At 48.2% G+C, this 15504-nt stretch overlaps 1 protein-coding gene across 2 annotated transcripts in view; it reads left to right on the forward strand.

Annotated features, from left to right (window-relative positions):
- itpr3 (inositol 1,4,5-trisphosphate receptor, type 3) overlaps window positions 1-15504 on the forward strand; it is a 324911-nt gene that overhangs the window by 207675 nt on the left and 101732 nt on the right. For both annotated transcript variants that reach the window (XM_086011397.1, XM_086011396.1), the window contains exons 19-21: window positions 185-436; window positions 2199-2343; window positions 14308-14452. In XM_086011397.1, the coding sequence (XP_085867523.1) occupies window positions 185-436; window positions 2199-2343; window positions 14308-14452 (542 nt within the window). The remainder of the gene's footprint in view (window positions 1-184; window positions 437-2198; window positions 2344-14307; window positions 14453-15504) is intronic.

Consider the following 15504-nt stretch of genomic DNA (forward strand, 5'->3'; position numbering starts at 1 on the left):
CAAAGCTTCATCCAATTCAGCAACAGTTGACAGTCTTGCACCGAGAGTCTACAGGATGACAAGTGTGGAAAATGGGAAAATGAAGTAGAAGAGGCTCCTCTGAGGTTCAGGCTGAAGGACGTTGTTGGGGCAAAAGAACGTTTCGCAAGTATATTTTTAATATGTCCCAATTCTTATGTTTTAGGTATCAGCTGAAACTCTTTGCAAGAATCTGTCTGGATCGTCAGTATTTGGCAATTGATGAAATTTCCAAGCAGCTGAGTGTGGATTTGATATTTCTGTGCATGGCAGATGAAACATTGCCATTTGATATACGGGCCTCATTCTGCAATCTGATGTTGCACGTCCATGTTGACAGGGACCCGCAGGAACTGGTAACTCCGGTGAAGTTTGCTCGGCTGTGGACTGAAATACCTACAACAATTACTATCAAAGAGTAAGACCATTTTTACTTGTCTCAACAGGTTTACTTGAAGTAGATTAAGCTTAGATAGAACAATTTAGGAATATGTATTGTGTAATCCAGAGAAGGTATAATGCATTATTATGGGCTGGATCTTGCTGGAGCGGGGCATCTCAAAGCATACGTCGTTAGACTTTGTCCTGCACCCTTCAGTTCGAAAAACGTTTGCTCCGTAACTTGCTGAAAGTGCGAGCTGATAACGGTGAGGTGAGGGCAACGGGGCATCTGGGAGCTTGCTGAATGGCAGGACCAATGGTCTATCTCCTTAACCAATGAGATTTAAGGATTGAGAAAGAAACAGGAATGACTGAGAAGGAAATAAAGTGAATTAGAGTCAAATCAGGTACAGAAAGAGAAATTGAGTAAAAGAAAGATTGCATTAAGAGAGAGAGAGAGAGAGAAAAAGAGACAGAAAGGAAAAGTAAGAAAAAAAATTCAATTTTAAATTTTTTAAATCTCTCAGAACAATTCACTACCTGAAGGAATGAGACTCCACACTGTTAATTGTTCACATTTAATTGACCGGAGAGGTTGATTGGCATTGCATTACAATTATCACTTCATTTAAAGCGTACTTACACTATTAATTACCAAACTTAACGTTCTGCGGCGAGCTTAATAGGCAATTAATGTGCAAAAGCAGCAAGTTCTTAAAAATAATGGGAAGGTTGGGGGCAGGATATTGTTTGTGCGAAGCAAATGACGGAGCGGAGTAAATCGAGCAGCAAGTTCTGGAGAGTCACAACTCACATCATGGCCTAGAAATTCGGTGGGCTGCACCACCAGTTAGCGCCCAAAGAGGGCACTTAGTGGCTTTAGCACCACTGGCCACGCCCACCGCGAAATTTAGCGGGGTGCTAATGGCGGCGTTAGCCTGTAGCGCTGCGCCACCACCGATGACGTCATCGGTGTGCGCAGCGCCCCGCTACTGCCCCGATCGCAATACTGGGTCGCGCCGCCCGCTGTACCGCCAGCCGCAATCTGCGACCGGTTCAGGGGGGCCGACCTGTGGCGGTAGTGGTGTTAATTAAAGGGGAGGTGCAGGGCAGCCATTTTTTTTGCTGGCCGCCTGCCAGCACCTCCTCGCGCCGCCGTCCCCCCCCCGGGGCAGTGCCGGCTGTGTCCCAAGAGCCTGGCACCTCTCCTTGGTGCCAGGCTCTTTTGCCGGCACTCGCGATCTCTGATCGCGCTGGTGCAGGCTCCTCGCCTTTAAGAAGGGGAGGAAGGCCTGCAGTACCGCAGCGCGCCATGCCGCAGCGTGTGGCGCTGCGGCACGTTGTGCTGTGATATTCAGTTGCAGCGCCCCAAGAGGGACACGGGGCGCCTCGAGCAGTGCCCCGCTTCTGTTTGGGGCGCTGAAACTGAATATCGCGCTGGCGCAAGCGGCTCCGTCCGGAGCAGAAATTCCGGTGCCCAGGCAAGCTTGGCGCCCCGAATTTCTAGGCCTATATCTCTTAATCCCTGAACTTGCTGGTGGATCTGCACATTAATAATGCCATGCGTCGTTAATATGCCATTATTTTCCCAGCAAGATCCAGCCCTATATTTTAAATTTTATAAAAAGCATTTTCTTTCAGTTGACAGCATAACAATTACCGTCCTAACCGCCTAACCTTGTAAAACCCCACTCTGGCTATCACATAACACATTCCAGACACTGAAACCCAACAGCTGTGTTGATGAGAATTAGTGTTGGTGAGAGAAAATCTGACAGCAGTTTAATTTTCGTTGGCAGTTATGATTCCAATTTGAATGACTCACGGGATGACAAGAAAAACAAATTTGCTCATACAATGGAATTTATGGAAGATTATCTCAATAATGTGGTGAATGATGCTCTTCCATTTTCTGACGAGGAAAAGAATAAGCTCACATATGAGGTAATTATTTTTTGTGCTTGCTTCCTTATAATTAATAATAGTTCTCACTCAGTCTGAACAATTCTGACAGTCTGGTGCACACAGATAGATGTTTTATCAGGTTTGGTATCTACAGTACCAAACTTTACTTACAATGAAGGCTGCTATTTTTGACTGATTTTCTACAACAGATACATCTTGTCTCAGTGTGACTACAAGATCTATAATCCATGTTCTTTAAACTAGTGCTCAACATTTCAACTGCCATTTTGATATGTGGAGGTTCTCATTAGTACTGTGCTAGAAACACTGGGTAAAAGCTGGTGACTCTACTGTGCATTCCTCCCTCAATCTGCTCGAGAATTCTCTCCGTAAATCTTTTCATCTTGCTCTTGCCTTTCAAAAATCTCTTCAAAATCTATCTCTTTAACTATCCCTTCAGTCATCTTCCTTAGCTTTATTCTGGCTTTTGCTTTGAGTCAGTATCCCCCACCTTGGGGCATTTCACTACATTAAAGATTGTACAAGTTAATGTTGTCTGGAACTGTAGGCTTCATGCGTGTCTTGGTATCAACTCCAGTACATACATATTGTGAACTGGGTAAACTGTATGGTCACCATAGTAGATGGGTTAGTGTTTGAGTAGAAGACAAATGATTAATTGAGAGGCAAAGTTTACTTTTTAATAATTTCTGGTACATGTAAATGGTATATACACCCTAGATATGTTTCCTGTATGATATGGGGAGGGGGGGGCGGCGTTGTATAAATATGTAGATCAGGAAAGAATGTAGCAAAAACAATGTGGTTATAAGGGGAGATTTTAATTTTTATGTACACTGGGAGAAGCAGAACATACAAAATAGTAAAGGCAATAAATTTCTAGACTCTATCTCATAGAGTTATACAGCACAGAACGAGGCACTTCGGCCCATCATGTCTGCACCGGCCATCAAGCCCTGTCTATTCTAATCCCATTTTCCAGCACTTGGTCCGTAGCCTTGCAAGCTATGGCGTTTCAAATGTTCATCTAAATGCTTCTTGAATGTTGTGAGGGTTCCTGCCTCTACCACCCTTTCAGGCAGTGAGCTCCAGATTCCAACCACCCTCTGGGTGAAAAAGTTTTTCCGCAAATTCCCTCTAAACCTCCTGCCCCTTACCTTGAAACTATGCCCCCTGGTTATTGGCCCCTCTACTAAGGGGAAAAGTTCCTTTCTATCTACCCTATCTATGCCCCTCATAATTTTGTACACCTCAATCAGGGCCCCCTCAGCCTTCTCTGCTCTAAGGAAAACAACCCCAGCCTGTCCAGTCTCTCTTCATAGCTGAAACGCTCCAGCCCAGGTAACATCCTGGTGAATCTCCTCTGCACCCTCTCCAATGCAATCACATCCTTCCTATAGTGTGGCGACCAGAACTGCACACAGTATTCCAGCTGTGGCCTATCTAGCGTTTTGTACAGCTCCATCATAACCTCCCTGCTCTTGCCTTCATTAGTCGAGGCATAGAATATAAGTATCCCATATGCCTTCTTAACCACTTTATCTACCTGTCCTGCTGCATTCAGGGATCTATGTACATGCACACCAAGGTCCCTCTGATCCTCTGTCCTTCCTAGGGTCCTACCATTCATTGTGTATTCCCTTGCCTTGTTAGTCCTCCCAAAATGCATCACCTCTCTCCTTTTCAGGGTTAAATTCCATTTGCCACTGTTCTGCCCGTCTGACCAACCCATCTATATCGTCCTGTAGCCTGAGGCTTCCCTCCCCTAGGTCGGTTTTCTAGAACAATGGCCTAGAAATTCAGTAGCGCCCCGTTTGGGGTGCCAGCCTCGCCAGGGCGCTAAAAGTAGCGCCCCGGAAGCATTCGCGGCCGCCCACCGGAAATTCAGTTGGAGCGCCCCAAAGGGAAGCGTGGTGCTACTGGAGGCGCCCCGCATCCCTCTTGGGGCGCTGCAACTGAATATCGTTGCGCAACTTGCATCAGCGCCACACGCTGTGGCACATCGCGCTGCGGTACTGCAGGCCTTCCTCCCCTTCTTAAAGGGGAGGGGCCTTGTTCTGCGCGATCTGGGGCCCAGCTGGGCCACCGAGGATCGCGAGTGCCGGCAAAAGGCGCAGAGGTGTGCTGGCAGGCGGCCAACAACAAAGATGGCCGCCCCGCACCTCCTTTAATTTGCGCCTCTACCGCCGCAGGTAGGCCCCCCTGAACCGGTCACACATAGCGTCTAGCGGTAAAGCAGGGGGCACTTCCTAATATCGCGGTCGGGGCGTCAGTGGGGCACTGCGCACACCGATGACGTCATCGGTAGCAGCGCAGCGCTAACGGCTAGCGCCACCATTAGCGTCCCGCTGAATTTGGCGGGAGGCGTGGCCAGTGGCTTGCGACCTACTTAGCGCCCTCTTAAGGTGCTAACGGGTGGCGCAGCCACCTGAATTTCTAGGCCAATATGTTTTAGAACTGCCGAGAGAATAGGCCACACTGGATTCAGTGATGAGTAATGAATCAGAACTAGCTAACAATCTGACGGTGAGGGAATATCTTGTAAACAGTGGCCATAATATGATTGAATTTGATATTAGGTTTGAGAGGGAGATGGGAGTCAAAAATTTAAGTAAGGCAAACTTCGAAGGGATGAGAAATGAATTGGCTGCAGTAAACTTGGCAGAAGTGTTAATAGGAAAGTCTACAGACAAGCCATGGTAAATATTCAAAGATGTATTTGGTACACTGCAAAACTAGTACAATCACCTAAGAGGCAAAGGCTCCACTTGTGTAGTTCAGCAACCATGATCAACAAATGAGATACGAGACAGTATCAAGCTGAAAGATAAAGCTTACACAAATGCAAGGAAAATTGAACCCGCAGACTGGAAGAGCTGTAAAAAGTAACAAAAGGATACAAAGAAAGCAATAAACTGCAAAAAGGAATATGGAAAAAAAAAATTATATAGTTTCAAGCCAAGTTTACTCCTGTGGAGTCGCAACGGGCCCCCTTGTAGCCTGCTCCAATCCCGCCCCCTGCCCCCCAGGACTTGCCTGAGGGCTGCTGCCGACATTGATCTCTTTGTTCAGGCGAGCTGTCTGCGGTGGCTCGACCAGTGCTGAGCATGCTAATGAGGCCCGAGAACCAATTTTCATCGATCCTTGGGCCTTTTGTGCAGCACCAATCCAGGTCCGAAATATACCTCTCTACATGTTTTGGTGGGGGAATCCAGAACAAGAGAAGATAATGTTAAAATGAAAGCAAGGCCATTCAGGAGTCAAATCAGGATGCACTTTTTCAATGCAAAGTGTCGTGGAAATCTGGAACTCTCGCTCCCCAAAGGCTGTGGATGCTAGGTCTGAGATTGATAGATTTTTGTTGGGTGAGAGTATCAAGGGATATGGAGCAAAGGCGGGTAAATGGAGTTAAACATATACTTGGCTTGAAACTATATAATTTCTTCACACCCTGAAAAGCAGACTGACACATACCTTCCACCCACTTGTCCCAACGAGAGCCACAGGAGTCACACGTACCACGACCCCCTCTCAATTAAATTGTCAGGAATTGAATTACAACTACACATTACATCGAAAAACTGTCACAATGGGTTCAGGATGGAGGAAAACTATTCACATTGCAAAATAGTATATTGCATGTGTGTTAAAGGACAGCTGCACCTGAACTTAGTCAGGGTGAGCACACCTAGTTTTATTTTGAAGAAAATCCTGTTTATTTGTACTTCTCTTGATCCGGGTGTGTACCTGTGCTTCTCTCTGTAGTTGACTTAATCTGTATGTCCGAAGTTGCTATTTATTCACTGTCTTCTGTTACTTGATCTCTCCCCTTTCCAGTTATTCTCTTTTCTATCCCCTCTTCAGTTTGTTAATTTTTTATTTGCTTCTTTCTGCTGTTTTCTGATTTCGTTGGGCCTTTTTTGGAGCTGATCCACACTATTTCTCTTTCTCAGCAAGATTTCTCAACCCCACCGCACACACTTGAGTCAACTGGACTGTCTATTCTCCTTTCATTCCTGTGGTCTACATTTAAAAAAAAAAAAAATCACCTTTGACAGCACAGCACAGCTCTCTGCCATTTTGTGGCATATCATAGTGGCAGGTGACAATTTGGGCCAAACAAGTGAAAAATGGCACTTTAGCTCCATAGAGTAGGATTTAGCATTTTAGACTGTAGGACCGAGAATGGGAGCTAGAGGTGGCTTTTATTTTGGGCCTTACAGGCTTTATGCCCAGGCCTGAGGGTTCCATGTGAAACTTTCAGGTGAGAAGCACTGCTGTGGCGTACAGTTGACTCTGATTTACAGTCGCCTTCTTAAATACAGGGGCCTAGAAATTCAGTTGTTAGCGCCAGCCGCTAGCGCCTTAGGAGGAGGGGAAGTGGGGTGCTAAGCGGCTAGCGCCCAGGCGCGGCGCGATCTGCGCCTCTCGCGAACTTCACTCAAGATTTAGCGGCGGCGCAAAACCGCAGCGCCCGCTCAGCTGCACACGCAGATCCTGACGTCATTGCATGGTGCAACGCCCTTGGTGCGCCCCGAACCGGAACTTCAGTGGCGCCGCCCTTCTGTGCGCCTGGCGCCCCCAGCGACTGGTAGAGGGGAACGGTTCCCAGTCGCTGTGGGGCACGGGGGGCGCTAATTAAAGGGGACTCCTCCTGCAGTATAAGTGGCAGCCATTTTGTTCCACTCCTTCTTTGTGAGAGACGGATATTTGGAGAGAGACAAAGGGAGAGAGCTTTCTGGTTTGACTCAACGCTCACACAGGTACTTCTGGCTTCAGGCCAGAGCTTTGCACTTGGATTTAACTTTCAGTGCCATAGCCTTGATTCGACACGTATAATGGGGGCTGCAATGGGTGGAAACGTTGGCTTACTGCATTGCATTTAAAGGGCTCAGAGACGCCGTGAGAGAGTGCCAGTCATGGCCAGACAGAGAAGGGCCAACAGGCGTTGGCACAGGAGGCCTTACCCACCCAGGGTATATCGCCAGCAGTTCTCATATCTGAACATGTCTGAGGAGCAGTGTGTTCGGAGGCTGCAATTCAGAAGGGAGGTGGTCACTGAGATCTGCCACCTGCTTCGCAGAGATCTGCAGCCACAGCTGAGGAGCAGGACGTCTCTGTCGGTGGCAGTGAAGGTGACGGTGGCTCTCAACTTCTATGCCACCGGCTCCTTCCAATCCGCTACTGGGAACATTTCCAACATCTCCCAGTTCGCGGTACATTGCTGCATCCGCCAGGTGACCAATGCCCTTTTCAGAAGGAGACGTCAGTTAATCTCCTTCCCCATGACCCTGGACAAGCAGCAAGAGCGTGCAATGGGATTTGCAGGAACAGCGGGCTTCCCCATGGTGCAGGGCGCCATTGACTGCATGCATGTGGCTTTGCGGGCACCTCTACAGAATGCCGAGGATTACCGCAACCGGAAGGGCTACCATTCGCTCAACGTGCAGTTGGTGTGTGACCACAGGCAGCTCATACTAGCTGTCAATGCCCGCTTTCCAGGCAGCAGCCACGATGCCTTCATCCTGTGCCAGACTTCTGTGGCAGACATGGTCGAAGCCCAGGCTCACCCACGAGGATGGCTTCTCGGGGACAAAGGCTATCCTTTGTGCACCTGGCTGATGACCCCGCTCCGTGCGCCCAGCACCCCTGCTGAACAGCGATACAATGACAGCCATCAAGCAACCAGCCCTACAGTACTCGCCTGAGCGAGTCTCCCATTTCGTTGTAGTGTGCTGCATGCTGCAAAACTTGGCTATCCGCAGGACTCAGCCACTGCCAGCAGACATTGGAGGACCACAGGAGGAGGAGGAGGAGGAGGAGCACCAACACGGGAGGGAGGCACAAAGGGCAAGGGCCGTCCGTCGGCGGCTTATTGCAACTCGGTTCTAGGCCCCCTCTCGAAATGGCATGTGCCAATGAAAGAAAATGAATGGAGCCGCTCCGCAAGCCCTCAGCTGGTCAGGGCAACAAATACTTCCAAAAACAAACATGGACAATGCGATTAAAGAAAATTTTTTACTGTGCAAACTCTGTGCCCTTCCCACATGACAAACTAATTCAGAGAAACCCCCCAAAAAACAGTCAGAGACATAACTGGCTCTCTCAACCTTCAGAAAATGCCAAAAGCAGTTAAACCAAAATGACCATGATCCTCGGCCTTTATAAAAAAACAAACAAAACGGTCTCGGCCTTCATATATAAAAAAACACTCTCGGCCTCATATATAAAAAAAACATTTGGCCACACCTTCTACATTTTCCCCTGCTAGGGTGATCCGCCTCGCTTCCACGAGTGGCCCCTTCCCGCCCTGCAGCTCCTCCTCAATGGGACGCCAGTGGCTGCAGCAAGGCTGGGGGAAGGCTGCTGAGGGTGAGATGGTGAGACGGCAGATGCCCTTGGGGGTCAGCCTGGACCAGCTCTGGGCCTGGAGGGGCCGGCTGCTGACTGCTCCAACTCTGCTTGGGTGGCAGCAGTCTGTCCTACGGGTGGTGGCAGCTGCAGTGGAGGAGTGACAGTGTTGGCTGCAGGAATGCTGCCAACCTGACAGAGCACAGGCACTCCCTGGTCGGCTGATACACTGGCACTCGCACGGGCCAGCACTGCAGCATGCGCAGCAATCTGCTGAAGCACAGACTGCTGGGCTGCTGCGGCGCGGAGAGGGCCCCGTCGATGCCTGACCGATCCAGCGAGGGTGGCAGCAGTTAGTGCCTGTGTGGCCCTGGTCTGTGTCTGCATCACACCAGCCAGTGAATGCACGGCACGACTGAGCACTTGGCTGGAAGCCGCCTGTGATGCAGCGAAGTCCTGCTGACTCCTAGCCTGTGCTGCCGCAAAGTCCTGCAGACTCCTGGCCTGTGCTGCCCCGAATTCCTGTACACTCCTTGCCAGTGATTCTATGGAGTCAGGCATCCTTGCTGCTGCAGCCATGAGCTCAGTGTGCCTGTGCTCAGCCTGGGCGCCCATTTCAGCAAGGAGCCGCACCTCCTCTGCGCTCACCGTAGCAGTACTCAAGGCCAGACTCTCCCTCCGGGGAGAAGGCCGCCGAGCTTCCCCACCCCTCCCGCGTTGCTGCAGCCCGCTGGGCCCCGGAGCTTCACTGTCCTCCAACCCTTCCCCCCCCCCTGCTCCCCTCCAGGGAAGACGTGTCCCCATCATGGCCATGGGCTGCCTCGGCTGAGGGTGTCACTGATGGGCCGGCTTCCTCTTCCTCCTCCTCGATTTTAGAATCAGACACAGTGCCAGCTTGAGGGCCCGCATCCTCACCTGGCGATTCACCATCTGAAAGCGGGGAGGCACAAGGGTTGCTTTAGAGTGAGGACAGGGCGGCAGCGAGGGAGGCATGAGTGCTGCTATGCACTGCATTGGTTCGATAGTGGCAAAGGATGCTGGTGTGAGGTGCAAGTGGAAAGAGAGAGGTCAAAAAGGTCTTACCATTGGGGCCCAGAACAGGGTCGGCATCTCCACTGGCGACGGGGCCAATCAGCCGGCCTGCCATAATGCGCTCCACATGCTGCTCCAGGTTGCTGAGCTGTTTGAGGTCAGGACGGCCTCTCCCGGTCTGTTGCTGCTGCCTGCGGTTGTGGGCCAGCTTGCCCTGCAAGAGAAAGGACGGCCTCTAAGTTCAGTGTCAAGCCCTGATCTTGCCTGCACTGTCTCCCATGGTGGAATAGCCCTGACAGTGTCAAGCCCTCATCTTGCCTGCACTGCCTCCCATGGTGGAATAGCCCTGACAGTGTCAAGCCCTCATCCTGCCTGCACTGCCTCCCATGGTGGAATAGCCCTGACAGTGTCAAGCCCTCATCTTGCCTGCACTGTCTCCCATGGTGGCATAGCCCTGAGAGTGTCAAGCCCTCATCTTGCCTGCACTGCCTCCCATGGTGGAATAGCCCTGACAGTGTGTAAAGTGCTGAATGTGCAAGTGATTTTCATGACAGTCCCATAGCTGCTGGATGAGGGCTGGGCATTAGGGCTTTCAGGTCCCTTTGGCCATAAAGTGAGGTGGACATGCAGGGATGAGGAGGATACTGGAAAGGGTACTCACCCTGACAACCCAAGTGAGGTCATTTAACTTTTTTCTGCATTGCACAGGAGTCCTGCCAACCATGCTGTTGGAGGTCACCCTGTTTGCCACCTCCCTCCAGGCTTTTCGATACTCGCTGGGCAGCGGCCTCCTGCCACTATCAAGGAAGAGGACAAGTCGCCTGCGCTCCACTGCGCCAACCAGTACCTTCAGGGCACCCTCGCTGAAGCGCTGCGCTCGCTCCCTAGCCTTCTCCATAGTCGTGGGCGTTGAACTGTTGAAGCAGCTATGTTCAGGCCTTGATTCAGGGCTGCAGTGTGCAGGGTGTGGCAGCCAAACAAATCCACCCTCCCCCTTTAAGAGCTGACCGGCGCCAGCGTGTCTGCCCTCAATCAGCAGCTCGCCACACCTGCGCTGCGCCCGCCCTCGGTGGTAGCGCCCCAGCTCGCCGGCTTAGCGCCTTATTATAGTCGTGCATTGCCTGCTTTAGCGCAGCAGCAACCTCTTGGGGCGATGCAACTGAATATCGGTGAAGGTGGCGCTAAGTTGCGCCGGGCGCAAAATTTAGTGAATGCCCGGCTGTAGCGCCCCAAACGTGGCTATACTGAATTTCTAGGCCAGGAACTCTTGTGCTGTGACTCCCGTGAGACCCAGTGGCAAATTTAAAATCTGGGAAGCGGCCATTTTACGTGAACAGAATGTTCTGATTCACACTGTTATGCACAGATTTGCAAAAAGTACCCACTCAGTGCAGAGGCCAACATTGGTCTGGATCAAAATTGGAATTGTTAAAAATTTCTTCAAACTGACATAAGGTGTCACCTATCACAACTGAGGTTCCTAATATTAACTTGGAAGTATGGAATGGTTCTTGTGGCTACTTTGATACAAGATAAGTCTTCAGCGGAAAGTCAAGCCTCCATTTTAAGATATCTTCCTGGTTTCTCGCTTATGTGTCATGTAAATTGACCAGCACAGTACACTCAATATGAAAGTCTTTCACTCCAGTAGGACTTTTTAAAGCACTCTTCCATCCTGAATATGAGCTCCTTCAATGCTGAGGTTCCTGCAAGTAATGTTTGTGTATTGATACTGTTCTTTAGTAGGTTTTTATTCAAGCATATGGCCTGTATATACTACACCCGGACAACAAAAAATACAGTTCTGTCAAGATTTTTTTTGGAAATCTATATCTTGATTGCGTGTTACTGTTGCCTATTTTGACAGATTTATTGTATTGTTAGAACTAAAACTAAACTAAAAATAACCCACTATGAATTTTTTCATCAATTTTGTCTGTTATAATTGTTAATCAAAGAGGAGCAGAGATGGTATTTTATTACAGTCACATCGAGTGATGTGGCATGTCGCGTGACCTAATGAGCAATCTATAAAACAGCTTTAGGTATTTGCTGTAAACCATCATGTATTTGCTAATGTCAATACTATCCACCATTTCACCTGTTTTTCTTAAGCCTCTATCAAAATATGCCATCTGGCTTTGACTGTAGTAATTCACTGATTAAACAGTTTTTATGATGGGTGGTAAACATACTTATGTTGAAAATCTTCTTGCTGACGAGGTCTGTAGCCATGCATTGAAGAAATACCTGCTGATGCCAATGAATTTTGAACTGCACCAACGTTAGAACAGAGAAGCTATCTCACCTAAACCTAACCAGCATTCCACTTCAGTTGAGGTTATTATTGGAACATGCGTAAAATGAGCTGAAACAATTTGTATTAGTGACCCAGGGTTTATAATACATATTAGCTGATCAGAGAGTAAAGACCAACTGTAGATTCGGGTCCAGTGGGATTTGAGGATGGGTTTAATTGGACCCGGACCAAGGCAGGACTGCAGTGACGGAGGCAAGAAATGGTCAAAGTGGAAAGTCAGAGGGAGGCCGGGGGAAGTTCTAACGTTGGTGCAGTTCAAGCAGAGTGGGGGTAGAGGATGGTAGAGAGGGAGCATGGAGGTGAAGGAAGAAGTGGAAAAAGGGGAAGGATGGGGAAAGGAGGAAAGATGGGAGAATAGGGAGGGGGGGAGAGACAGAGAACGGGAAGGGGACAGGAGGGCAAGCAACAGGGTGGGGGAGAGGCAGGTGGATGACTGGGAGGGCAGGGAGAGTGGGAATAATGGGGCGGGAGATGGAGGGAAGGGGAGACGTTGGGAAGTAAGGGTGAAGTGGGCTGAGGGGAAACAGCTGTAAGGTATTCATAGATAAGCTCCACGCACACTCCGTTACTTGCTGAAGTTTATCTGAGAGTTTGGATCAGTTGTTGGATTTTGTAGGGATTCACCTGATTGTTTACATAGCTATGGCTCAATGGGGGTGGGTAGTTTGCTCGGGCATATTCGAGTGGTTTGTGATCCTTGGTACGTGAAGGAGTGAGAAGAGGCTGGGGAAGTTTTGTTAAGTTATATTTATAGAGAGGAGTAGCACCAGGAGCATAGGCAGAGGCTGTAGGTGCAGCATTTAGAGCAGAGTATTGCTAGGACAGTGGGCAGCGGGTGGATTTCTTTTTACAGGTTCTTTGCAGTGCTGGATGTGGCCTTTTGTTTGCTTTACTCTTATCTCGATAGGAAAGCTGTGATCGATCTGTCTTGTTCTATGGCACAAATTGACAAAGGTTGAGACCTGGAATGAGAGCTTCTGTGAGAGCCGGGAGAAGTATTGTTGAGGTGTTGTCTCAGGCATGATCCTCCCTTGAATTGGGTGGGCAGTGGAGACACAGTCCAGGGTCGCCAGCTGAGTGGGAGCAATGTGAGTGGGGAGATGTAGCGGCCGATAACAACCAGGGGCGGGCAGTAGCCGAGACTCACCAGACACACAATCAGTAGGGAAAAAGAGATGGATGGGGGTGGAGTAGAGTGCCAGCCCACAACAGGTCAGAGGCACGATCAATGGCTGGAAAACCTGTCAAAGTGGAGCAATTAAATTTTTGTACAGCCTTTTAACCATGGAAAATCACAGGTCTGCATGAACTGAGGCCAAAGAGAAGCTAGAGAGGGTCCTGGAGGCACAACCTTGAATCGCCCCCGAAATAACAATTGAGGTTGGAGGCGGGGTGGGGTGGTAAGATGGCACAAAGAGCGAGAAATTAAAAGTTCAATTTATTAAATATATTTTTTCAGAAAAAACTTAGGAGAGAAGGTCCAAAACCTTAAAAATGTTTGTGAATATTTTAACAGAAAAACTTTAAGATAAAGCAGCTGTGGCGAGGGTGAGCAGGACAGTCAGATGCCTGCGAGAAGTGGAAAATTTAAAACTACTGAGATACTTTTAAAGAAATAAAATCACATTAAAAATAAGAGATTCTTACCAATTAAGTGATCTCAAAACCAATGGTGACCAACTACAATTCAATAAAGTGATCGTAACACTTGTGTACAATAGCAGCTACTGTGCGTGTCACACAGTGAATCTGTGACAGGCAAGGTGTGACAACCTTCACATAGAAAATTCCTATCACACCATCACTTACAGGCATAACATTTACCACAGGAACAATAATAGGAGCAAGCTTCACAAAAAACATTTCTAATAAAACACATGCCCCACATGTTGAATGTAATATATAATAAATAGATAGACATATGTATAGTGGTGCTTTTCCAATGGACATCTTCAGTACTGAAGTATAAAATAAAGATGAGGAAATTATTTTTTTAACAACCAAAATGGCAGCGTATAGATAGCTTTCCAGGAAAAATACCTAGTGCAGCTTTGCAGACCTGGGTTTGAATACCGTGAAATTGAACATCTTTCAGGATTAACTACTTATATTAAATTGCCTTAAATCACTAGTCATAATATTTGTTGCATGGACCCCGGATAAGGTTCTTATTTACTCAGCAGGGCAAGGATTCAAGCTGTGTCCTGTGTGTGTGAATATAATGTTGTGCATCGTATGTTGTAACATCACGAATCCTCATATTTTGCATTCTATTCTAGGCGGTCAGCTTGGCTCGACACCTGATCTATTTTGGTTTCTACAGCTTCAGTGAGCTCCTGCGACTGACTAGGACACTCCTTGGTATTATAGATTGTATTCAAGATCCCAGCGTTATAGATGCTATGTATCATGATGAGGGGACAGGTGAGTATTTTAGTACAATAGATTTGTTCTCCGGATATTTACTTAGTAACTGTGGGGCCAGTTTTTGATGTGACCCCTCTCAGTGGACAGTGGGTTGGAGGAGCAAGCCTACCACCTGCCCTATGAAAACATTCTGAACCATTTTGATAGTTGGGCCTCAGTACCATATTTGTGGTGAATTTCTCACACATTCAGAGCAACTCACTGATCAGTGGGGGCAGGGGGGAGGTGGGGTGATAAATTTCTTTGTCTCCTCTGCAGAGGCAAGGCCATTGAGTTAAGATGGGGTGGAGGTGAACCCCGGGGTTCGCAGAGAGTTGACGTCGGACGGGTTGTTTTTTGTGGGGCCAGAGGAAGCATTAACGCTGTCTAGGACCCACAAAAATTGCTGAAATAGCTACCTGTCCTGTTTTTGGAGTGGCCTTTAGCAGTCCCTTTAATGATTGTTGGTTAGGCCGCTCTGCATCCAGTACTGCTGGACACACTGCGCACTTCACCCACTGGTACTTGAAAATTGTATTGGGGTCTTGTTGTGTCAGATCCCGATTTACATTGTACAATGAAGCTTCCGTCTGTTTCTGGAGAGTCTTGGCCACCTACCTGAAGGCCCCAATCAGTATGGTGGCAGGTGGAACAACAGCAGGAACTGGGGGCAAGTTCTCTACTCTGATTCTGAGCATGTGAAAATGTGAATGAAAATCAGGGCCATAATATATATATATGTGATATAAAGGAACTGCACCAATATATACCTGCAATTTACAATCTGAAATATAACCTGTGCAGAAATACATTCACCAGCATCAACATCACTTAGTTTGAGAATATCCATTCAAGCAGTTTAGAAAGATTACATTGCAATATCTTATTTTTTTTTAAAAAGAAGCAGCTTTTCACGCTTCTGCAGGTTGCGCAGTTTGAGCAGACATTCCACTTTCCTGGTTCTTGTTTAATATCTGCTTAAATCACACATTCATTCTTGTGAACACATTATAAGCCATTACAAAGTAATAATTTTTGTGGAAATTCCCTCCTCATAAAACAAGTCACAT

Source organism: Somniosus microcephalus, chromosome 18 (genome assembly GCF_052327205.1).
Source record: "Somniosus microcephalus isolate GS21.2 chromosome 18, FLI_Smic_1.0, whole genome shotgun sequence".
NCBI classification, from domain to species: domain Eukaryota; kingdom Metazoa; phylum Chordata; class Chondrichthyes; order Squaliformes; family Somniosidae; genus Somniosus; species Somniosus microcephalus.